This window comes from Lycium barbarum, chromosome 8, assembly GCF_019175385.1.
Source record: "Lycium barbarum isolate Lr01 chromosome 8, ASM1917538v2, whole genome shotgun sequence".
Lineage (NCBI taxonomy): Eukaryota > Viridiplantae > Streptophyta > Magnoliopsida > Solanales > Solanaceae > Lycium > Lycium barbarum.
The window spans coordinates 6,440,308-6,465,952 of record NC_083344.1 but is presented as its reverse complement, the minus strand read 5'-3'; the positions used below and the strand labels follow the sequence as shown (position 1 = coordinate 6,465,952).

Here is a 25,645-nt window from a genome sequence, read left to right as displayed (position 1 = left end):
ACTTTTCTATTCAGACTAATAGTTTCATGACTTAGACATTTTATGGGGTTGATGGGCAAGACTCAGTATTTGTATTTCGCTTCCGCACTTTTCGTTATATTATGAGACTTTGCGTATTATTCATTTTATTCGTTAATTTTTTTTTATTTTTATTTTTTTTTCATGATTAGCTTAAAGGGTTCGCCTTATGGGTAGAAGCTCGAAAGGTGCCCGGTCACGGCCTAAGTGTCAGATTTGGGTCGTGACAACTATCAACCTGTAAACGAAAATGGTACTGTTGAACTTTTTAAAAGAAAAGAGGAAAAGGAACAGTGGACAAGTTATAAAGAGGCTAAATACCAACAGCAAAACTCTGCTACATGGTGCTTTCTTCAGAACATGCTAATAGAAATGCTAACTATATTGTAAACAGGCGGTGGGAGGAAGATATAGAAGGAACTATGCAAGTTAAAAAAAGGATTTTTGTTACATACAGGTAGCAGCGATTTCTTCAAGAGTTTATTAATCAGTGTCAACCACAAAGACGCCTCTGACCTCCTTAACCCCATAACGTTCTGTCCAAGGACATTGCTTTGCGTTCCCCAACCAGCACCAAAATTCCCGAATTTTTGGGGACCAGAATGCTTGTGCTGCTTCGCCTGAGAAGAGCTATCACGCCTCTGCCCTCGAACCTTATCAGCAGCTGTTGAAGACCCAGGACGCAAGCTGGTGCCACCAGAGGCAGAACTTGCGGTTTTCTTCTTATGTACATCTTTGGCTGCTTTAAATCCATGCGGTAGAAATTCTTCGTTCTCGCACACTTTGTAAAACTCCCCAGAATAGAAGAGACAATGTTCCAAAGGGACCGGTCTTTTGGTCGTCCTGATAAAAGAGGTTATAAAAGAAAAAGGAAACCAAATCAAGCAAACACTCTATAGATATATTATAACGATAAAAGCTCCTACTTGTTTCCTGAATCATAATATGCCCCCGGGGATTTCAAGAAACAAAGTCATATAACTTCAAATTTTGAATTATAATTTAAAGAAAGCACAACTAACCCAGTCACATGAATTGGTTTTTGTTTTGTTCGACCAATCCAGTCTGCAAATTCAATTGTGTTTGGTACCTGCATGAGAAAAATGAAACATCTCTTAGATGCCCTAGCACAAGCTCAAGCATTTGCTTTTCTAAATCATAATTAGAGACAACAGTGGGGCTAACGTTTCTTTCCACTGAAACACCTACTATAATTATGTCTTCTCAACAACCTTAAAACTTTTGGCCAACATACCCATTGTTTACAAGCCACAGAGGTAATTTGATGGTCCAGTACAAATTTAAAGATGTTCTTCTTTGTGGCACCAAAAGGTTTTAACATTTGTCGATGGGATTTGGTGAAAGAAGAAATCAGCAGGTTACTACCAGATTTCAGATTTTTCAAAAGTTTCAAGCTGATTTCCTATGTTTCCTCTCAGCAATACATTGTATCAAGCAACTGCTTACTGACCAACAACCAAGCACTCGTAACTCATTATCTTCAACTATCCAATGTACCCGAAACTGATCAAGGAGTGTCATGAGAAAGATGTTCCGTGCCACAAAAATGTTTAAAGTGTCACGATTATGACTTTGATGACCAAAAAAGGTTTTCCAGACAGTAACTATGGGAGGCCTATAATGCATGACACCCTACAACTGTTATTCACATAAAGTATCATCACAGACGCATCCATATGAACGGGTTTACTGCTATCTGTTGACCCTCCGAAAACATTATGTTATTTTAGACAATAGTTATCAACCCCGAGAGGGATTACACTGGGTATGTTGTATATGTATATGTATATCAAGCTCACATCAAGCAAATACCAAATGCTACCTTCTCTTAAATAGGCCGAGCGTAAATGGTTCGAAGGGGCAATTACTGTACATATGAGTGCCCCGCATAGACCAGGTGTATAATTATACTTTGTAAAGTGTGCATATAAAAAGATGCAGGCATAAGGAATTGGTCTCACACATTCCCATATATATTTCTCCCGTGTCTTTATTTCTCATATGTGATGCTGATTGGACACGGTTCTCTTCTAATAGATGTTTTTCTCTTGGCTATTGTGTTCTAATTGGAGACAATTTAGTATCCTGAAGAGCCAAAAACAAAGTGTGGTTACAAGATCCAGGGCCAAAGTATTGAGCTATCGCACTGGAAACAGCAAAAAGAGGAGATTGTACACCAATTGGCCAACTGGGAATCTATCCAGGAACAAAGAAGTCCCACAGATGATGAACTTCTTCAAAAAACAAACCTAGCTTTGGATTTTGAGAAGGTGGCTAAAATGGAAGAGATAGGGTGGAGACAAAGATCAAGAATTCAATGGTTGAAACAAGGGGATAAAATACCAAGTACTTTCATAGAATTGCCACATCACATAAGAGATTCAACTCCATTGACAACTTGACAGTGGAAGGAAATATTATTAGTGAACCAGCTGAAACCAAGGAAGCAATCAAAAGTTTCTATCAAAATTTTTACAGGGAGCCAGAGGAATGGAGACCAGAATTACAACTCATGAACCCCACATGTATAACTGAGGAGGAGCAGGAGTGGTTACAGAGACAATTTGATGAAAAGGAAATCTTAGATAGTATCAAGCTATGTGCTATGGAAAAGGCACCTGGGCCAGATGGATTCCCCATGTCCTTTTATCTTACTTTCTGGGATCTACTCAAAGATGATATCAAGAACACTGTTCATGATTTTCATGCTAACCAGAGGACTGAGAGAAGTTTCAATGCAACTTATGTGGCTCTCATTCCTAAGAAAGCAGGGGCCTCAGAATTGAAAGATTTCAGACCTATAAGTCTGATTACTGGCATGTACAAGGTGATAGCAAAGATTCTGGCTGAAAGGTTGAAAAAGGTGGTAGACAAGCTGATTAACAAACGCCAGATGGCATTCATAAAAGGGAGGCAAATCATGGATGCCGCTCTCATTGCAAGTGAGTGTGTGGACTCTAGATTGAAAGGACATGTCCCTGGTGTCATGTGCAAGTTATATATTGAAAAAGCTTATGATCATGTAAATTGGGAATTCTTGGTGAAGTTACTCAGACAAATGGGATTTGGGGAGAAATGGCTGGGTTGGATTAGGTTCTGCATCAGTACTGTCAAATTCTCTATTCTTGTGAATGGTGAACCAGTTGGATTCTTCCCATCAGGGAGGGGACTAAGACAGGGAGACCCTCTATCTCCCTTTCTTTTTATTTTGGCAATGGAAGAATTTGACAGTATGATGAGGATAGCAATACAAAACAGGTGGATCAGAGGTTTTCAAATAGGAGTTGATAGAGGGCAAGCTAAGGAAATCTGTCATCTGCTTTATGCTGATGATACAGTTATCTTCTGTGAACCCATTGAGGAACAGATAAACTACATCAGATTGATACTTCTGTTTTTTGAAACCACTTCAGGCTTGAAAGTAAATTGGGGGAAGAATAATTTGTTCCCAATCAAAGAGGTGGCCAACTTACAGAGTCTGGCAGAGATACTAGGCTGCAATGTGGAGCATCTACCTACTGTTTATTTAGGCATGCCACTGGGCAACAGACACAAAGAGGAATTGATATGGGATGGCATTGTAGAGAAGGCTGAAAAGAGATTGACAAGGTGGAAGACTCAATACTTATCTCTTGGAGGAAGACTTACTCTCATAAACTCAGTTCTAGATTCTTTACCTACCTATGTTATGTCTTTGTTCCCTCTACCTTCTAAGATTCTGAAGAAGCTGGATAAATTCAGAAGGGATTTTCTTTGGCATGGATGCAAAGAGAATAAGGGATACAATTTGGTGGAATGGGATAAAGTACTGAACAGTAGACATTTAGGGGGAATGGGCATCAGAAATCTTAGGAGACAGAACAATAGTCTCTTAATGAAATGGCTATGGGGATATAATGAAGAAGGCCAAGCTTTATGGAAGGAGGTTATCAAATGCAAATATGGTGAATATAGCCCTTGGTGTAGCAATGTCAGCTCTACACCCTATGGAGTTGGGGTCTGGAGAACAATCAGAGATCTTTGGCCTAAGCTAGCAGGGAACATGACTATAAAAGTGGCAGATGGTAGTAAAACAAAGTTCTGGGGAGATGCTTGGAAAAATCAGACCCCTTTGAAGGAAGATTTCCCTGATTCATTCATCATATGCAACAATCCTGAGGCAACTGTCAATGAGTGTTGGACTGCTCAAGGGTGGGATTTATCATTTAGGCGACTTTTGAATGATTGGGAAGTGGACAGGGTGGCAAATTTGCTACATGAATTGGAGGGCTTCAGTGGCACTACATCAGATTCAGACTCTATAAGATGGAAACATAAAAAGGATGGGCAATTTTCAGTTAAAAGGGTCTATGAAATTGACAAAGCACAACAAAACAGAAACCAGCAAATTTTGTGGAAAAATGTTTGGAAAAATATAGCACCAACTAAAGTGAAATGCTTTACAAAGTTGGTAGTTAGAAGGGCTTGTTTGACTCATGAAGTTTTGAACGGAAAGGGACAGATCATTGTCTCCAGATGTCCACTATGTGGGGAAACAGATTAGACCAACAACCATCTCTTTCTGCATTGTAAATTCACTGCACAGTTATGGGCTTTATTTTTTACCCTCACAAACACAAAATGGACCATGCCTGAGCACACTGCAGATCTACTGAGTTGCTGGATTAGAAGAGGAGGAAGCAAGAGCCAGAAGAAATGGTGGAGAATTATCCCAAACTGTATCTGGTGGACTGTGTGTAGAGAGAAGAATAGTAGAAGCTTTGAAGATAGGTCCAATTCCATTCACATAGTTAAATGGAATTGTATTGTATCTTTTTATTTTTGGTGTAAAGAGAAAGAAATAGAGGAATCAGAGCTTGTAGATTTGTTAGGCTCTCTGTAAGTAGTATCTATCCCTTTTTCTTATCTGTTTTTTTTTTTTTTTTGTCATAAGGTTGCCAGCATATCCTTAATGCTGAGGAATACAACATTACCAGTTTCCAAAAAAAAAAAGTATTGAGCTATCGCAACAGCAACTTGCGAACTCATATGGATCAAACAAATATACAAGGAATTTAAGTTCAAAGAAACCATTCAGATGGAACTTGAGTGTGAGCTGCACCTCATATTGCATCAAAGAATTTCAAGAGAGGCCCAAGCACATAAACTGACTATCTCAGAAAAGATACTCTCAAAAGACATTGTCAGTAGATTCTTAATGTCAAATGATCATAAAGAAATATTTACCATGTCCATCATAGAATTAGTTACATTAAAAAGCTCGAGACAATCGACAAGTGGGCACCGACTTCAGGTAGAATGTTAGATTTGCTAAGTGTAAGTACTTAGACGTTGTACTACTATATCAGTGTCCCGGGTTGATCAACTGTGAAGTTATACATTGTAAAATGTGTATATAAATAAGTGCAGGCATAAGACATTTGTCTCATGCATCCTCACACATCTTTCCATTGGGTCTTTAATTCTCATCCCTTCATTAAGAGTACTGAATTCAAAGCACAAATAAAAGTGACTAAAATATCAAGACCTACCGTAGCTGAAAGGAGGACAAAGTTGATATGTCTTGGGAGCATAATGATAACTTCTTCCCAAACAACACCTCTTTCAACATCATTGACATAATGCACTTCATCAAATATAACCTATACTCACAACAAAAATGCCAGTAACCAACCAAACTATCTTAAGTACTGGAAAGGTTGTAGAATGATACGAGTAGATTTACCCATTCTATATCCCGAATCATATCAGCCCCTCTATAAAGCATTGACCTTAATATCTCAGTGGTCATTATAAGACAAGAGGCCTCAGGTCTCAAGCTTATATCACCCGTGAGGAGGCCAACATCAAATTTCCCACAAAAATCCCTGTATTTCTGATTGCTGATTGTTTTGATTGGAGCTGTATATACAGCCCTGGTACAGTGCTGCCACACACAATAAAAAATATAAATTTGGTGCAACACCTATTGACAAATAAAGACACGAAAATTTGGACAAAATTGACCCAAAAAATTGTGAAGGAACTTATAAATAGGAGATGTAAAATAGAAAGACATTTTAGTTATAAGCAAAGAAGAAGATTATACATTAGATATCAGTATAAAATTCTTGTTATATATTATTTATAACCAAAAAATAAGTCAAATACTATAAAATTCTTGATATCAATATAATTCATACTTTAGCTGCCAAAGCAAATGCATATTCTGCCACAACAGTCTTCCCAGCAGATGTATGAGCAGCAACAAAGACAGAGTTCCCCTTTTCAAGATGATAGATGGCCTGCAATTAATGCAATGAGATGGACCACAATTTTTTGACAGCTTAATAAGCATATATATGCCTGAAATGAAAAGGAAAACAAAAACACAACAAATACCTTCAAGTTAATTAAAATCAAAGGGAAAATGCACAAAATCCCCCCTTAACTTGTCCCCAAAACTCACTTTAGCAATTTAACTTTACGGGCGTATAAATACCCCCTAAACAACTTTCAAGTGAATTTAATACCTACTCAAAAGATGATATGACAAGGGAAGTGTTTTCACTCTCCCAAACTCACGTGGAAGGGAGAAAAAGGGATAAAAAGTTGACCGGATCCTTTCATTTTTACCTTTTTTGTTCGCTCTCAACCTTTTTGTCCCATCCTTGTTACCGGCGTCTGCTTTCTCCGGTACCCTTCCAGCGAACACAATTTCCAACCTCACTCGTCTTCGTACACTTAGTCATCGTCTCAATCGCCTTTCAGGTCCTCTCCCTTTATATACATGGTCACTTTTTTTGTAGCCCGGTTTCTTCTTCCCTCCGGGCCCGGTTGAAACTTGCTGATAATAATTTTTCTGGAGAAATTCCATCTGGGTTTAACAAATTGACCCAATTGAGGACACTTCTTCTTGAGCAAAAACAGTTTTCGGGTTCTATAGCTACTGCTGGAATTGAAATTGGCCTTTCCAATAATAAGAAAAAAAAAGCTATCTGGTGGAGCTACTTCTGGTATTGTTCTTGAGTCTGTTGCAGGATTGTTTTATTCTTTTGTCGATTTTGTTTGTATTATGTAGGATGAGAAACTGGGTTTGTTAAAAGAAAATCAAAATCTTTGAAGATTTACGGAGATTTAAAGAAAGTTAAGCAGCCAATTTCTCCGGAATCTATCAGAAATTTGATACTTTGCTGCTTCAACTTGTGGGTTGTGGGAAGACGATGGCTGGGGTGGGTGAAAAAGGAAAAAAGAATTTTAGAAAATATAAAAAATGAGTTTTTGACAAATGGAGGTGCATGTAAAACACCTCCCACCATAAGTTTAGTTATGTACTTTTGAGTAGGTATTAAATTCACTTGAAAGTTATTTAGGGGGGTATTTATATGCCCGTAAAGTTAAATTGCTACGTGAGTTTTGGGGACAAGTTAAGGGGAAATTTTATGCATTTTCCCAAAATCTAAAAGAACTCAACCTATTATGTTCAAATATAACACTTCGCCATTCATGCCAATGAAAATCATTTGACTAAAATAAACATGGGCCCCCATGATTGAAAGCATGTATTTTCCCATCAATTTCAAAGGACATGAAATTAAAGAAAGCAGAGATATACCATGATACATACGAGAATTGGAAAACACTATATACTGCATAGATTTATACCTCTTTTTGAAAGGGGTCGAGTTCAAATGGGAACATAAGAGCCATATCTGGAATGAGATCATGAAATCGTTCTACAATTACTTCACTGCCACCAGTAACAGCCCATCCCTGCATCAGATATGTTGAGCAAAAGCATAAAGAAAGATCACTAAACTTGATGCAGTATTCAAAAATGGAGAACTCCTCTTTTACTTATCAAATAAAAGAAATGGAGACCTCTGTTCAGCAAGAAACGTGCGAAGCATGAAACGTGCGAAGCATGAAACGTGCGAAGCATTACCTCATTTTGACGTGCACTATCATTATCCCCAACCAATCTTGATATTGATCCTTCTGCTTCAACAGATAAAATCTCATCCAAGACAGCTCTCTCAGTGTCTAAACCCTCAACAGCCACTTCGGACTTGTTTACTTCAGCTTCAACCTGAAGTGGCTCTGGCTGGACAGATGTCAATTGTTCTGCTTCAGATTGCAATTCTGACTTATGACCTATATGAGAGGACCCCTGTAGTTAGTATCGACAAAAGATAATATGCAGAACAGACTGTAAACTTTTTGTTGCTGCATTTATTCCACACCAATGAGTTATCAAGGTTGCTAAAACCATGAAAAACCTCTAGTGTCCTCAGAATATCAGCCACCCTCTCAATCTTCCAGTCATTCAACAATCTTCTAAAAGAGAGATTCCATCCGTACAGATCCTAACCTCTTCAACTGTAGCTTCAGGTGAAGAGGCCAAACTGAACAAGTTTGAACATAAATCTTTAAAAGGATCATGTCTTAACAAACTATCATCTTGCCAATTCTGAACCCAGTATTCACAGCAAACTCTTCCCAGTATGTACTGATTGCTTTCATAATGCTAACACCAAAAGAAGAACTTAATGATTTAGTACTCTGGTGTCCCTGCTGACCATATTTTTGCTTGATCACTTTCTCTCCATAAAGCTTCATCTTCAGTGTCATATCTCCATAGCCACTTCCATAAAAGGCTTTTGTTATGCAGTCTTAAAATTCTAATGCCCAGTCCACCAGCTTTTACTAGAGATCAAAGATTTCCATCCCACAAGGTGAAAACAACTATTCTCTTTATTTCCTTGCCATATGAAGTTCCCTAAGTGAATCTGACCATTTTTTTAGCAATAGGAGGAGGTAAAGGGAAAATTTACATGACATGAATCTAGGATCTTACCAGAACTATCCTTCCCCCAACCCCACATCTTTCTTTCTAGCACCCAATGGGAGTCCCAAATATGTAGTGGGGAAAGATTTTATTTTACATCAGAAGATCTTAGCGAACACAGCAATAGAATCCTCTGCATTAACTGAGAAAACAGTACTTTTAACTTTCAGCCCTGACAGAGCTTCGAACACCAGAAAAAAAGACCCTCAAATATAAAGCTTGCACCTTGTCTGCTGCACATAGCAATAGGGTATTATCAGCATAAAACACATGTGAAATCTCCTCTCCATTTCCTTCATTGTCATCAACATAGAATACCTTTATCCAACCCAAGCCAGCAGCCTTTTCAACATTTCACTTAAGACTTCCATTGCCAAAACAAGCAAATAGGTGATAATGGGTCGCCTTGTCTAAATCCCATTTGAAATTTGAAAAATCCTTTCGAACTACCATTGATTAGAACAAAGAATCTAACCTAGAAAAACACATCTTAATCTATTGAATCCATTGATCACCAAATTTCATCATTTTTAGAATATCTAACAGGAAGGACCAACTCCCACGATTTTATAAGCCTTTTTCTAGATCCATTTAAATATCACCTTTGGTATTTTCTTCCTCGTGTCTTGATCCAAAATTTGCCACCAGAGCAACATCAATTATTTGTCTCCCCTTAATAAAAGCATTTTGATTTCCCAAAACAAGTTTATTCATAACACCTTTTAGCCTTTCAGTAAGTATCTTGGCAATGATCTTATAGATACTACCTAATAGACTGATTGGCTGAAATCTCTCACATTCATTGCCCATTTCACTTTTGGAATAAGGGCAAGAAATGTGGCATACTTTTATTTACCTAATTATATATCAATACATCCCTTCAAGGGCAAGCCTAATTCTTTTTCATGGGTCAAGCGCGTGTAAATTCTTGTCGACAATTAGTGGCGGTGAGACTTGAACGCAAGACCTCTGCCTACTCTTATACCATGTATAAAAAGGTTTACGCTGTTAGAGAGAGCGCACTTTTATTTACTTAACTTTATATCACCACAAATTATCATGTTGTATTAGAACTAAATAACCACTTCCAACAGTTCAGTAATTCTGACTTAGTGCTTCGCAATTGTTGCAGACCAAAATAAATAAATAAAAGTGTTCTTAATTAAAGTTTTAGATGAAGTGGTACACAATTTATATGATATCAAAGTAGGCAAAGATCCTAGATTCAAGTGCCACAACCACCAAGGCAAATAATTAACAGGTTGATACCACAAAGAAAAGAACAATTACATGAAAGGAAGTATCGCAGCTTTAATTGAATAAATAAATGAAAGTGTCTCCTCTCTAACAGCTTAAAACTTTTTAATGAAGTGGTCATATAATTAAGGAATTTAATGAAGTCGTGAAACATCATGAGACAACACCACATTTCAACAAGCAGTCGCTATTCAGACTGTACACACACTCATATTTCTACAGGCGCCTCCACAACTTTAGCACATGATGGTATTAAATAAACATTTCACTCCTCTGCTATGGAAATTGCTTTCCCAGCAAAGGGGAAAAACAGGAAAAGCTGGCTTCAAGGAGGAATGCATAGCATATAAGCCACGCTATCGTAAAATATTACATGTTTGCTATATATATCAGATAAAGCAAACTAAACCTGTCCTAGCTAAATTGGCTAGGCTAATCTAGAGATTTTTGACTATGAAATCACTCTTCAAACACAAGAAACATAAGGCAATTAAAAGAAGTGTCGAGATAATACAGACCATCTCCAACAAACTCTGTCACGTCCTCTTGCCAAGCTTTCTTAAACAAGTCATCAAACTGCACGGATAACCCACTCTGCAGATAGCCAGACAGAGATGCTTATCAAAAACCAGAAGATGAGGACAAATTACTTGACCCATTCCAAAGCAAATCTGATAAGCAGACCTAATATAATCCGTCAAGTTTTTACTTGATAGGATGTAAATATAAAATTAAATGTCTATATTTTATACAAGAAAACTTGAGTTTATTATGTACTGACCAGTTTTACCTCCTCGGTGTTCGTGACAGCACTCTGATCCTCATATACATCCCAAGAGAATGAATGTGTCTCCATGAACATACAAATAAGATGTCTCAGAATGTCTTGTATACAGATAATAATAACTTAATCAAAAGCTCTTTAATGGTTTAAGAAACTCAAAACACCTTACCTTAAGATCACCAAGATCAGGTCCTTGCTTAAAGCTAGGGGGAGCAGTTTGCGCATAACCGCCATTAAGCACCTCCATTACCCATTCACCGTTCGTAGCACCATCAGGAAAAACTCTGCCCAATGAAGGGGAATCATCCAAGCCACCGGGTCGAAACGGACGACTGTTGATACTTCCTCTGACAAAATCCTTCGGTGGTCCAACAATGCGCGGTAGAGCCCCAGAATCCTCAGCTCCAACTGTAAGTTCTGATACATCTCTCTGAGAGTCAGAAATGAGCCAAAAATTGTCAGGATTAGCAACCAAAAAAAGAAAAGGAAATTGTCAGATCCTGAAATTCTCCAGTGGTCTTAGTATGGAGAGGAAATGGAAGTCACTTTCGAAAGGGACTTGTTAAAACATAAACACTTAAAAAGTTCACAAAAAGAAAAGGCAAATTCTGTATACCTCCTCTGACTTTGGCTCCCATCTACCGTTATCTAATCTGTCCCTCTGACGTCTAAAAGGCACTTCCCATGTTGGAACAACAACAGATCGAGGCAAAGATGGATCTGGAAGGATTTTAGCTCTCTCAAACCAATCAAACTCCCACTGCCTTCCAACTTTTTCGGGAGAAAACTCGTCTGCATCCAGCTGAGGCAGTAGATAATTCTCCCTAATATATTCCTTTATTGTTTCAGGTGTTTCCTTTGGAAATGCAGGTGGCTGAAATGACGTAAAAGTGATTGTAAACAGTGTTCACTATTTTAATTTTAAAAGGAATGGATATGAGAACTGATATGGAGCAAGTATTGGAGTTATAAATTTCAAATATTAAACATGAGCAGAGATATCATTATTAGGGAGGTTAATGAAACGTAATGATTAAAGTTATTCATATAACTGGAAATATTAAGCATGGATATGTTGCTAATATATAAAATTTAAACAAAGACTTGAAAGTCTTGGCCTTATTGGTAATTGGTAGCAATTCAAATAGCTATCAACCAATCAACTATGCTTCCGTCCCAGATTAGACGGGCTGGGTATTGGAATCCTCTGTATTCATTAAACTCAATCCAGGTAAGTTCTGTTTAAATAAAAAATAATTTGCCTTTTATGAACAGTTAGGGATTCTCTAAAACTAGAGCTTCTTCAAATCTCCCACTTATAAAGATTCCTAAAGTGAGTCAAAAGATAGATTAAGATATTAGAACCAAAACAATATACAGGCTTCAACTAAGGGGTTCCAGAAAAGACAGCCAGCTGTTTGCAGGATGTTAATTATTGCTGCAAAAGTCAAATTAGAGGGAGAAAGACAATTAAACTAGGTCCTGCCCTATAGTTTAATCTCTCAGAATTTGCTGCAAACAATATATCACGTGCTATTAAGTACATATCAAGAATTTGGTGGATACTTGATCTGATTAATATGGACTTGATTATCCAAATCAAGAAAGCATAGTTTCTGCTAACCAATCAAGACAACCATAATAAACAAAAGGTTGGATCCCTGGCTGAAGATACACGCACATGGACAGATTTATATTCCAAAACCTCAAGAGTTAGCTAGTACTTCTTTGGAACAAATGAACAAAATTATTAAGAAAAGACATCTAAACATGCATCAGAAATTGATAACAAGCGTTAACCCCCCCCCCCCCCCACACACACACACACGCAATATTTTTGTAGACAAGAAAAGTAAATTCATTAACTAAAATCACACAAGTGCAGCAGCAAGCGAAGCCATGGCAATAGCACCGCAAGTAAAAGCTAGGATTTGATTCGTGCAAATTCCCCAACAAACAGGTGCCAGCATAGAACACTCCACAGCAACTGACTGACTTCAACAACATTAAGAGTTAATGTGCCCTCCAACAAAAACAAAAAGCACCGCAAGTAAAAGCTAGGATTTGATTCGTGCAAATTCCCCCACAAACAGGTGCCAGCATAGCACACTCCACAGTAACTGACTGACTTCAACAACATTAAGAGTTAATGTGCCCTCCAACAAAAACAAAAAGCACCGCAAGTAAAAGCTAGCATTTGATTCGTGCAAATTCCCCCACAAACAGGTGCCAGCATAGCACACTCCACAGTAACTGACTGACTCCAACAACATTAAGAGTTAACGTGCCCTCCAACAAAAACAAAAATCTGCTGAGAAGATTAATTAGAATACCGTTAACATAGAAAGATCCAATTCATTGTAAATATGGGAAAATGATCCTTATAACTGCAAATAGGAATTACTTTCCTTCCCTTTTTGGGATTACTAGCAAAAACTATTTAAACTCCAGAAATGCTTGAGGGAATAATCAAGCCGTTCATTCCCGAAAATTTCTTATTTTCTTTTTTATACATGGTATCAGTTGGCAGATATCCTTACAAAGTCAGTCCATCGTTCCAGATTCGAGTATATTTATAGCAAGTTCGGAACATACAATATGCACGCTCCTACTTGATGGAGAGTGTTAAGAATTAGGAAATTGTTAATATGGAAAGAGCTCATTCCTAGTATATACGGAAAAAGAATACATAAAATAATGAAATTAGGATTTAGAATATCTTGATCAAAAAAAGGAATTACTTAACTTTCCTTTTAGGATTACTTTTCTTTCCATTTTAGGATTACTTGTAAACACTATTTAAACGCCAACATGCTTAAGGCAACAATAAAACCAGTTATTCCCCAAATTTTCTTCTCTTTTTTTCTTTATTGTCTCCAAGTAGTATCTTGAGCCCAACATAACTATCTCTCTTCACCTCCTCCTTCCTCAATTTTACTTTGCTCTAATTCCTTCACCCTTCCACCCTCTCATCTGCCCCCAACTCATTCATAAGCTCTTGCAACTTTTACCCTCACAAAAACTTCTCTATTCGACACCCTTATGTCCTTTTTCAGTACTTTTTAACTTCTTTGCGAGCGGGACCGTGACTGGTATCCATTCCATCCGTCTGCCACTCAATCCCCAAAGTCCATAACCTCAAACCACATATTTTCAAATCTGAAAGGAGCTTGTATGCTTCTTCCTCTACTACCATCAAGCATGATGGACAAATGGTTTGAGATTAGCTTCAGCAGGGAATCATTAGAATGTTCAGAACCATTTTTTCGGTTGACACTAAGAATCTGTCAAATCTTGATCTTGCTATTGAGTCCTCCGCACTGGCCCATGAGAAACTAGCCCCTGTCTAAAGAAAATGATTTATCAATGAATCCTGGGAACTGCTCCATTGTCTTTGACACCGTTCTGCACCACATCCTTTACTTCTCGAACCTAACAAAATTGAAGCGCCCAACACCTACGGAATATCAAATTCCACAACAGAGGTGGAAAATCCAAAAACCTCCCCTGCAAGCCCTCCCCACCGGCCTATCCCAGCTCTCTGCCGTAGCCATCTCTTTCCTCATGTATCTCCTCTCATACACATAGTGTTACCTGTCCTTTCATTAGACTCCACCGATGTCCTTTTCCTCCTCATCATCTTGTCCCCTTTCCCATCATCGCTTACTATTCTAAACTCTTGTTCTATGTCAATTAAAAGTTTTATGACTATTGTCCTCCTACTTAAGTAAAACACCCAAGAACTCCCCAAACTTTAGAAATTTATTCCCAACTCACTTAGTCATTCTCTTCCCCCCTTCGATGATGGCTAATGGTTGAGCATCCTCCCCCAACCTTCATGCTTTCCCTCTATCTACACCTCCCCTCTACCCTCTATAGGAACCCCCCCCCCCCAAAACCACCCAAACCCACCCTGATTGTCTTCCTTAATGAGCTCCAGCAAGCTCATGTCTTCTCTCATCACAAAATGCCTTCCCCAGCTCCTGTTCTAATTTTGTGCTCCGTCGAGGTGCCAACACTAATTCGAATCGCTTAGCCTTGGCGACCTCCTCTCTATCTACTGTCTACAGCAACAACACTAGAATAATGATCGCTGCTATCAGTCTTAGGTAAAGGAGAACTCAAGGGTTTTTGTCCTAACATAAGGAAGACGATCCTTCTTCCCTCTTTCCTGCTTGTATTTTGGCAATCTAAATCAATCTATTAATTTTATCATCATTATTATTGTTGTTTTTGTTGTTGTTATTCCTCCCTCTGTCCCAATTTATGTGGCACTTTTCACTTCCCGAGATTCAAACGGTATGGACTTTGACCATCATTTTAAGATGTATTTTTTCAGCAAATTGATATGAGAAAGGTCGCAATTTATAGTACTTTTCATGTAGTTTTCAAATATATAAATTTTAATGTTAAAATATCGAGTTAATCTAATCCAATTTAGCTTCAAAGTTTAGTTAAATTGACTCTCGAAAAGCGAAAAGTCTCACATGAATTAGGACGGAGGGAGTACTATTTATATATATTTTACTAAATTTTTACTTCTATTTTTATTTGGTATAATGATGGCATCAATTGAGCTTACATGGAGATTCATACATAGCGATGGAGATTATTCACATTGTTACTTGATCATTTCTATCATTAACATCAACGAATTAGGTGAACGTGCGGAAAGAGCGGGATTGAACCCTGTGCAAACAAAACCTATATCGCAATTCAAATGCTAGGCCTTACTGAACCTAATGTCTAAATATAGAAAGTATCCTGAGGAGAAGTCCAGGTGCAAGCAAGGTGACCTATCCAAACCATACATCGCAATGAAACTAGAAAAAAGACTAAGCAAATGCTCTTGGAATCCTTATTTAAATTGCTACTTGATACATTTTGATCATTAACATCAATGAATTAGGTGAAAATGCAGAAAGAGCAGGATTTGAACCCTCTGTAAACAAAAGCCTTCATCAATATTAGGATCTAGATGATTAAATTATTCAACAAATTTGATTGGTTGATACGAGTTGATTTTCTGTTAAGGTAAATTGATGAAACAATAGCCAATCCAATGGCTGCTTCAGCGGCTGCAATAGCTACAACAAAAACTGAGAAAATGTCTCCTTTTAATTTTATTTTTTTGAAACTGGTAACTTTGTATTAAAAAAAACAAGAGAATCAGAAAATGTTACAAAATTTATATTAACCACATTCAATGTATCAATAGCAATTGAAATGCTATGCCTTAACTCTGGACCTAATGTCTAAATCCTAGAAATGTCTCTGTAGCAAGTATCCTCTGGAAAAGTCCAGGTGCAAGCAAGGTGAACCCAGTACCACCCTTCTGTCCCATTTGGCCATGCATAATTTTCACTTGTTTCTGGAATATTATTCCGGAAAACTGTTTGGACATAGAATTGTTACAATTTTCCAGAATGCAACTTCTTTCCAGAATACGAAAAACTCCAAAAAGTTGTTTTCACAATTTTCACTCCAAAATTACTCACAAAAATCCAAAAACAACTCCAAGTTGTATTCATGTCCAAACACAAGTCCAATTTCCAAATACCATTTTCAACTTGAAAATAAAAACTCCCTCCATCCCAATTTATGTGACACTCTGCCCTTTTTAGTCGGTCCAAAAAGAATGACACCTTTCTATATTTAGCAACAATATAACTCTAAAATTCTCATCTTACCCTTAATGAAATGACTTATAGCCACACAAATATCTAAGGTTTGTTTTAGACCACAAATTTCAAAAGTGTTCCAACGGTGCCACACAAATTGGGACGGAGGGATACTACTTGTTTCCAAATTTCACAATTCTTAAGTCCAAACGACCTCAACAACATAGCCAGTGAAATCCCACAAAGTGGGGTCTAGGGAGGGTAGAATGTACGTAGACCTTACCCCTATCTTGGGAGGTTGTTTCCGGTAGACCCTCGGCACAAGAACAAACAATTCAAAGCAGTATAAAAAGTCATGGCAAAATTAATATAAAAGCATGATAAAGATGTCGGTAAAAGAAAAGGAGAAAAGGGAAAAAATACAATAATCAAAGTCCAAGAAACAACAAATAGTATCAGAATTCAAAAGACAAAAGACGGGTGAATTGATTAAATGAACCTCCACAAAATATAACAGATCGTCTCTCTATATTATGTTAGAATCGCCCATGTATACAGAGGGTCATATGAGGGTCATATACCTCTATTCATTCTTGTAAAGACCCTTTTAACTAATTTCCTCCAAACTTTTAAAGGACTGCACACATCTTTTAAGGGCCCGTTTGGCCATGAAAATTTTTCACTTTTTTTCCGGAAAACATTTTCACTTTATTTGGAAATCAACGTTTGGCCATGGAAATTCCAAATACAACTTAAAGTTGTAATTGGAATTTGAAAAACACCAAAAAAAAACTTGTTTTCACTTTTTTTCACTTTCCATACATTCAAACAACTAAATATTCTTTGCAAAAAACTATAACCAAACATAACTCCATCTTCAACTTCAACTCCAACTCCAAAATACCAAAATAAAGTGAAAAATATTTGGTTTTCATGGCCAAACGCCTACTTAATGTAATACCACGAGATTCAAAAAAAAATATCCCTTTATTTCTTAAACTCCGTGCCCAGTTAAACTAAGGGCCCGTTTGACCATAAGAAATTATTCACTTTTTTCCGGAAATTTTTTCCTGTTTCTTCCGGAATCAGCGTTTGGCCATGAAAATTCCAAAAACTTCACTTTTCTCACAACCAAAACAACTACATTTCAACAAAAAGTACAATTTCAAAAACTATAGCCAAACACAACTCCAACTCCAATTCCAAAATTCCAAAAAAAGTGAAATTTTTTTTGGTTTCTATGGCCATACGCCTACTAAGACAACAGAGGAAGTAGTATTTTTTTTCCAAAATTTCACAATTGTTATGTGGAAACACCAACTTAATATAATTGAGAGGAGAAAAATGAAATGAGTGTAAAAGCTTATACCAAAATGAAGTCAGGAATCTCAATGTAAGACCACGAGATTCCAAAAAAAAAAATATATATATATATATATATATATATATATATATATATCTGTTTCTTAAACTCCGTGTCCAGTTAAACTAACACAGCAGGAGGGAGCACTATTTTTTTTTTTCTAAAATTTCACAATAGTTATGTGGAAACAGCCACTTAATATAATTGAGAGGAGAAAAATGAAATGAGTGTAAAAGCTTATACCAAAATGAAGTCAGGAATCTCAATGTAAGACTACGAGATTCAAAAAAATTATCTCTTTATTTCTTAAACTCCGTGCCCAGTTAAACTAACACAACGGGAGGGAGTACTATTTTTTTTACCAAAATTTCACAACTCTAATGTCCAAGGAAATATAATTGAGAGGAGAAAAAGCTTATACCAAAATGAAGTCAGGAATCTGATTGAGAGGAGTATCACGTTGAACAGGTGGAAGAGGCTCAATCGTAAGGTGTCCACTGTGTCCAGTAAACCCTATTCTATACGATAGTTCTTTGCCTACTACTATCCGATCCATTGTCTCTCTGTAATTAATGCTTCTTTCTTCACTTTCAGTTTTGATTCTTCAACATGTTCCAAAACAAGCGTATTAATATCTCCGGCGATATTCCGCGGGATGTTAAATTTCTATTTAGTTTTTTGCTTACCTTGTTTTGGACCTAAATATTTAACATTTTTGCCTAGTACTCCCTCCGAATCAAAAAAGAGAGTGGTCACCTGCCTTTTTTTTTTTTAATCGGGTCATAAAAAAAAAAAAAGTGTCCACTTATTAAATTAAAAAATAATTAATTTTATATTTTTATATTTGCTCTTATTAAATGTTATGTAATTAAATTTTAATGTCTATTTAATTAAGGGTAGTTTAATAAATTTATATATTTTTTTCTTAAAGTGAGTAATTTCTTAAAAAGTGTGTAAATAGCTAAGTGGACTCTCTTTTTTATTCGGATGGAGTATAATTTAAGGGGTCTTTTGGTATGTTGGACAAGGAATAAAAATTGGACAATTTGCACGATTGACCGGGTAGTCGGTAAGTTTTGTCCCTTAAATTGTTGGTCTTTAATTTTTATTTTTCACCTAAAAATTTATGGGTTTCGAGTTCTAATCTCCACTCAATCAAAAATTTTAAAAAGATTGATAAGGTAGAGTTTGGATTAGTAAGGCAGAATTTGCCTCCAAAACTCTACCTTATAAGCCAGCTACCTTAAGGTAGAGTCTGAATCCAAAACTTTGTGTTGCGAATCCAAAATTTTATCTTGTGAATTATTATTTTTATTTTTGACTGAACATGGGTTTGAATCCTGAACCCATAAATTTTTAACGCGAAGGGAAAATTAAAGACCCATAATTTGAGGGCCAAAAATTAAAGATTAGTGCCTTTAAAGGGAAATCCACGTAAAAAAAATGAAAAAAAAAATTGATATTGTCCCTGTGAGATGGTGAAATAATAATACTGAGATTAATTATTTCTTGATAACATAATGAAAATTACAAAGATACCTTTGAGTAGTGAGTTCGACGCTAAATAAGCTGGAGGGTATTTATGTAAATAAGCTTCCTCCTCTTACAATTATGCAATTCATGTTGGAAGTGCTTTCCTTTGGCCCTTAATATTTATTTCATCTGTCTCAATCTATATACACACTTTTTTTAGTCAGATCCAAAAAAAGACACGTTTTTTTATTTGGCAATAATTTAATTTCAAACTTCACCTTTTACGCTTAACGAGATGATTTATAACCACACAAATATTTTTGACTTGTTTTAAACCATAAGATTCAGAAATTAAACCATAAGATTTAAAAATCTTCCTTTATTTCTTAAATTTCATGTCCAGTCAAACTACATCATATAAATTGAGACGGAGGGAATAGCAATTTTGCCTAGTATAGTTTAAGGGATCGTTTGGTAACTTTTTGTGATGCTTGAGCAAAACTTAGTGATTTAAGAGATACTCCTTTTGGGACAGACCAAAAAGAAAAATAAGACACTCCTGGAATTAGTTATTCTTGCATTATTTATGTTAATATTATTTCTCATTCATTGTTTGATTTGGTATATTAAAAATAACATGTATTGCATAATTTCTTTAAAAAAAAAATTGTGTTTACAAAAATACTCTCCACATTCTTTGACTTTGTACAGTTCCTTTGCAATGGCTAGTTGTTTTACTCTCTCTTCAATGACTATTTTATCCCAACAATTTTATTGCAATGTCCGTTCACCCTCTATATAATTTGAAGTGGAGCTTCTAGTGAATGAAAGTGAAAGGATCTATTATCGGTCCTAAAATAAAATTTTCTCGACAGGGCAATTATTAGATTAAATAAAATCTAGATCCAACTATTCCTTTTATGTAATACGATTATATCAAGCATGGAAATTTAAATATAGTTTATATATATGGAAAAAAAATATTATTTGACAGAGAAAACATCACGTTAAATTTTTTCCAACTTAATAATTGGAAAAGGTTTTGGAGACTTCAGGGCCGATTGTGTTTTTAGTCATGCATAAGCATGTATCAAAAACCCTTGATCTTTGAAACGATATGTTTTTCATCTGGAATTACAAAAATAAAAAATCATTTTATACTTCTATGCTTTTTATTTTTGTGAACAATAATCATCTCTTAGATCGAAAGAATAAGATTCTTGAATAACAAGGTAACCCTCGCTAAAAGTACTCTTTTTCATTACACATGCGCTCACTGACGCTTGCATGCTTATGAATGTGTAAATTATTTAAATGCAGAAACTATTTTTTATCTTTATTTTCTTTTGCAGTTAATCACCAAAAAAAATTATATTTTGAATTACTAATATACTATTTACATTATGGTAATCTCCAAATTCTGGCAGAAAAAAGTAAAGGAAGGAGAATGAATAATGATCATCTTTGAATTAAAGAAAGGGAAATAAACTCCATCCATTACCTCATATATTTTATTATTATTGTTATGCTAAATATGGATATTTCGTACATTAGAGTCTCCGTGACAACAACAACTAGGAATTCTGTTATGAAATTCACATTTTCCATATTCAAAATCTTGCCATAAACATTCAATGTTGCATTGCCCCTCTGTAAACTTAGGTGTACACTGCTTGAAGCAAAATGGCTTTGCTCCATCATTTGAGGCACCTATTATACACACACAAAAATGATTTAAATTAATAACAGAAAAAATAATTAACACGCAAAAGTAAACAAACAAGTATGTTAAGGGATCTTATGAGATTTACCAAGAGGATTTGATGCAGTTGAAAATGGAACAAGTAAGAGAAAGAAGACAATTAAAAATTTGGGGAATGATATAAAATAATAAAACAAGAACAAAAATATTGTAGAGAAAGAGAAAAGAGAGGAGATATCTTTATTTCTCTTGAGGGATTGATTTACAATTAAGGAGAACCTCTATATTTATAGGGAACAAGTAAACCTGGCAACCGGTTTAACCGGAACCGGCCGGTTTACGGTTAAAAAATCGGAACCGTTTAACCGGTTCCGATTTACCGGTTTAAAACCTCAAACCGGAACCGGTCCCGTTCAAAGTGTCCAAAACATGTTTTTTTTTTGTTTTTTGTATTATATATATATATATATATATATTATAGTATTTATTAGTATATTGTAGGTATATTTACATATGTTATACAAGTTTATAAGTAAAGTTTAAATATTTACTGACTAACAGGCTAACAGCAAGTCAGCAATACAGAATATACGTATACACACATATATATACCTAAAATATAGTAAGAATATACTTATATATATATATATATATATATATATCAATATATGTATCAATATACTTAGGTTATATAACTTAATATATATAAATATGTTTAAGTTATATATAGCTTATATATATGTATAACTTAATATATATATATATATATATATATATATATATATATATAACTAAGATATACTAAGAATATACTTATAATATATAGTATACTTATACATATATATATATATATATATATATATATATATATATAGATATACCTAAAATATAGTAAGAATATACTTATATATATATCAATATATGTATCAATATACTTAGGTTATATAACTTAATATATATAAATATGTTTAAGTTATATATAGCTTATATATATGTATAACTTAATATATATATATATATATATATATATATATATATATATATATATATATATTAATGTATATATGTTTAAGTTATACTTAAAGTATACTATACATTACAAGTATATTCTTAGTATATTTTAGTTATTTTTCAAATATATAACTTTTTAGTTTTTAATTTAAGTATATTCTTAGTATATTTTAGGTATATTCCTAACTTAATAAAAGTAAAAATATGAACACAAGTAAATAGAAGAAAGCTCAATGAACAATATATTTTATTCATTCTTGGATAACATTTATTTGCAAGTTGTAGTTTTTTTTAACTTGCAAATAATACATGAGTTGTACAAAAATAGTAGAATAATAAAATCACGAATTTTGAACCATTTCGTTAATTTCCCCCATATCATATTCGGTCATGGAAATATCTTCAAAGTCTTCCATTTGGTCTGGTCCACTAGCTATCAAATCTTCAATTTCTTCCTCTTCGCCTTCCTCCGCTTCTAAGTTTTGGTTGCGTCGCTCCGATCTAATCCAATCGCGAATGCACACTAGTACTTGCAAGCTAAAGCCGGATAATGAATGTCTATGGTCTCCAATTTGCTGTCTTCCTTGGCTAAATGCGCTCTCCGAAGCCACGGTTGATACTTGAACCGTAAGGATATCTCGAACCATTCTTGAAAGTACCGGATAACTTGCCTTGTACTTCTTCCACCATGCTAAGACGTCCAAGTCATCTAGTTCCTTGATATCCACGTTTGGCTGCATCAAATAAAAGTTATATTCATCAAAGTTTGCAGTACAAGAAGAAGTTGGCCGTGAGTGCAAAACTTTTAAACCCGACAAGCCCTTTTTGCTACTCTGAGAAGTAGTAGGGCGTGGAGCAACGGGTGTAGCACGTTCTTCCAAACTAGAATAATGAGTAAAAACGTTTCTAAACTCATCATCAATAGCGAGTTCGGCTTCAGCTAAAGATGGTTGAACTCCTTCTTCAATTTCTAAAAATGTATAAATTTGACTAACCAAATTTTTAGTATAAGACACTTTTAAACAAGGATTTAAAAGAGAACCCAATATAAATAAAGTTGGATGGGAAAAAAATACTTCTTAAATTTGATTATCATTTCAAAAATAGCCACTTGATAACCGGGTTTATATTTATACTCTTGTAAAACTCTAGCTATTTCCGCTAAGTGGGCTAAAATTCTGATTACCGTGGGATAGAATTGTCTAGAAAAAGCAAGAGTTGCATTATAAAAAAATTCTAAGAGTTCAACACATTCTTTAACATCTTCCCAATGCGAATAATTTAACCAATCATCACTATCAGTATTATTTTTGTTGTGAACTTGTTGTATGGGAATCCTATACTCATATGCTTGTTGTAGCATAATGTAAGTGTAGTTCCACCTAGTCTCAATTTCTACTTGAATTTTCTTAGGTCTAAGGTTATTTTCCACACAAGCATTCTTGAAATCTCTAATTCTTCCCCTATTAGCATTACAAAAAAGAAACGCAACCGCATCTCTAACTTTTTGAACAGAATCTTCAAAATGCACAAGACCATCTTTAACAATTAAGTTTAAAATGTGACAACTACATCTTACATGAAAAATATTTCTTAGCGGAGGGTTTAGTTCTCTTTTTATAAGACCTATCGCCTTTGTATTATTAGAAGCATTATCTAAAGCAATACAAAGTATTTTTCTATAAATGTTAAAAAATCTCATAATAGTAGACATTGAATCGGCTAAAAATTTTCCATCGTGACGACCTTTTCCTTCATCATATAAAAAAGCTATAATTCTTTTTTGCATAACCCAGTTGTCATCAACCCAATGACATGTAATAGCAAAAAAATCTAACTTGTTAAGACTAAGACCCAAATCAGCGGTAAGACAAACATTACAATTTAAAGAATTAAATACATGGCGCAAATAAAATCTATATTTTTTAAACAAATCTATAACATCGGCTCTACAAGTACTTCCAGGAATACCCTCAAATAACGGATTATAACAACGTTGAATGTAAGTAACAAACCCCACACCTGAGGGAAAGGAAAATGGTAAACAATCATAAGCTACCATTTTAGCTATTTCTACACGCTCTTTTTTCTTGTCATACTTAAAATTTCTACCGGTTCGTGGGTCTATCGTCATTTGAATCCCCCCCCCCCCCCCCACACACATTTGAACTCGTTTGCTCTCCCCAAACATCCATATGTTTGGTTCTCATATGAACATTTAGTGTACCCGTTCCACCATCCTTACCAGTTCCTTGCTTAAAACTAAATACTTGTTCACATAGGGTACATGTAGCTGATTGATTTTCCCTATTCTTAGTCATAAATTTCCAAACTTTAGTTGTTGGCTTACGAGTTCTAGGCGGTTTGTCTTGTGTATGTGATTGTGCAGGACATGTATCTCCTATGGGATTTTCGGGGGGTTGTGTTTCATCATCATCATCTAAGTCTTCATTAAAAGTGTCAGTAAAATGTTGTTGCATTGCCTCATGACCTAAAAGTGGATTATTTCCACCAACATCAATACCTAAATTAGGTGTTTCTTCCACAAATGTTTCCTCATTAAGCCTACCCCTAACAATACCACTACTACTACCGGCTCCACGTCTTAATCTCTTTGACATTATTAAATAGAATTAATTTAAATCACAATCAAATAAATTACAACAAATTAAATTGCTAGAATTAAATTGCGAAAAATAAATTGCTAGAATTAAATTGCAAAAAATAAAGATAGAGTTGGAACGAAGGTACCAAATTGCCGGATTAATTTCCAACAAAGTGAAGGCGGCTAGAATTGCAAATCCACCAAAGCTACTTCAGATTGTTGCAAAATCACCAACTCCACCAACAATATTATAATTGCAAAATTAATAATTGAAAGTTGAAACTATAATAGGACTTTGTGGCTAATTATTACAAAGTGACTATAATTGAGAGATTGAGATTTGAGAGAAAGATGAAGAAGAGTGAATTGGTGTGAATTAAAATGAAAATGAAGAAGGGTTTATATAGGGGTGGGGGATGGGTTAAAGTGTTAAAAAAAAGTTTGGGGGGTTGGGGGGCCAAAAAATAATTTTATGACCGTTTGGCAACGACCATTTTTGCAAATGGACCGTTGCCAACGGTCCATTAATGGACAGGCCCAACGACTATTTTTTTTTTTTAATTTCACCGGTTAAACCGGTTTAACCGGTCCGGTTCCGATTTTACCGGTTTAACCGGTTCCGGTTTCAAAAATATCGGAACCGGACCGGTAACCTTTTAAACGGTTAAACGGAATCGGTTAACCGGTTCTACCGGTTCCGGTTTTACCGGTCCGGTTACCGGTTTTAACCGATTTAACCGAACCGGTTGACGGGTTTAGGAACAAGTGACTTGATTCCAAAGTCACTAACTCTAATATCTATATATTATTAAAAAGAGGATAGTTTGGTTTAGGATTTTGACAAGTGGCAGCGTAGGAAAATGTCAGGTGTTAGTTTAGGACAAAAATTAGTTATTTAGTTAATACTTTTGAATTTGAATTTAACTTTGAAGAAACTTAAAATACACAAAAAAGGATATCTAA

At 35.3% G+C, this 25,645-nt stretch overlaps 1 protein-coding gene across 3 annotated transcripts in view; it reads right to left on the bottom strand.

Annotated features, from left to right (window-relative positions):
* The window catches only part of LOC132605818 (DExH-box ATP-dependent RNA helicase DExH11), a 42,146-nt gene extending 23,530 nt beyond the window's left edge, over window positions 1–18,616 (bottom strand). The window contains exons 1-12 of one of the 3 annotated variants that reach the window (XM_060319072.1): window positions 18,313–18,616; window positions 11,524–11,781; window positions 11,077–11,337; window positions 10,905–10,973; window positions 10,642–10,717; window positions 7,964–8,172; window positions 7,684–7,791; window positions 6,222–6,323; window positions 5,765–5,965; window positions 5,571–5,681; window positions 1,041–1,108; window positions 474–861 (exon numbers count right to left, since the gene is read on the bottom strand). In XM_060319072.1, coding sequence (XP_060175055.1) covers window positions 474–861; window positions 1,041–1,108; window positions 5,571–5,681; window positions 5,765–5,965; window positions 6,222–6,323; window positions 7,684–7,791; window positions 7,964–8,172; window positions 10,642–10,717; window positions 10,905–10,973; window positions 11,077–11,337; window positions 11,524–11,781; window positions 18,313–18,447 — 1,986 coding nt within the window. In that variant the 5' untranslated portion in view covers window positions 18,448–18,616. The remainder of the gene's footprint in view (window positions 1–473; window positions 862–1,040; window positions 1,109–5,570; window positions 5,682–5,764; window positions 5,966–6,221; window positions 6,324–7,683; window positions 7,792–7,963; window positions 8,173–10,641; window positions 10,718–10,904; window positions 10,974–11,076; window positions 11,338–11,523; window positions 11,782–18,312) is intronic. The other 2 variants (XM_060319070.1, XM_060319071.1) reach the window with 2 other exon arrangements.
* Between the last annotated feature and the right edge of the window lie 7,029 nt (window positions 18,617–25,645).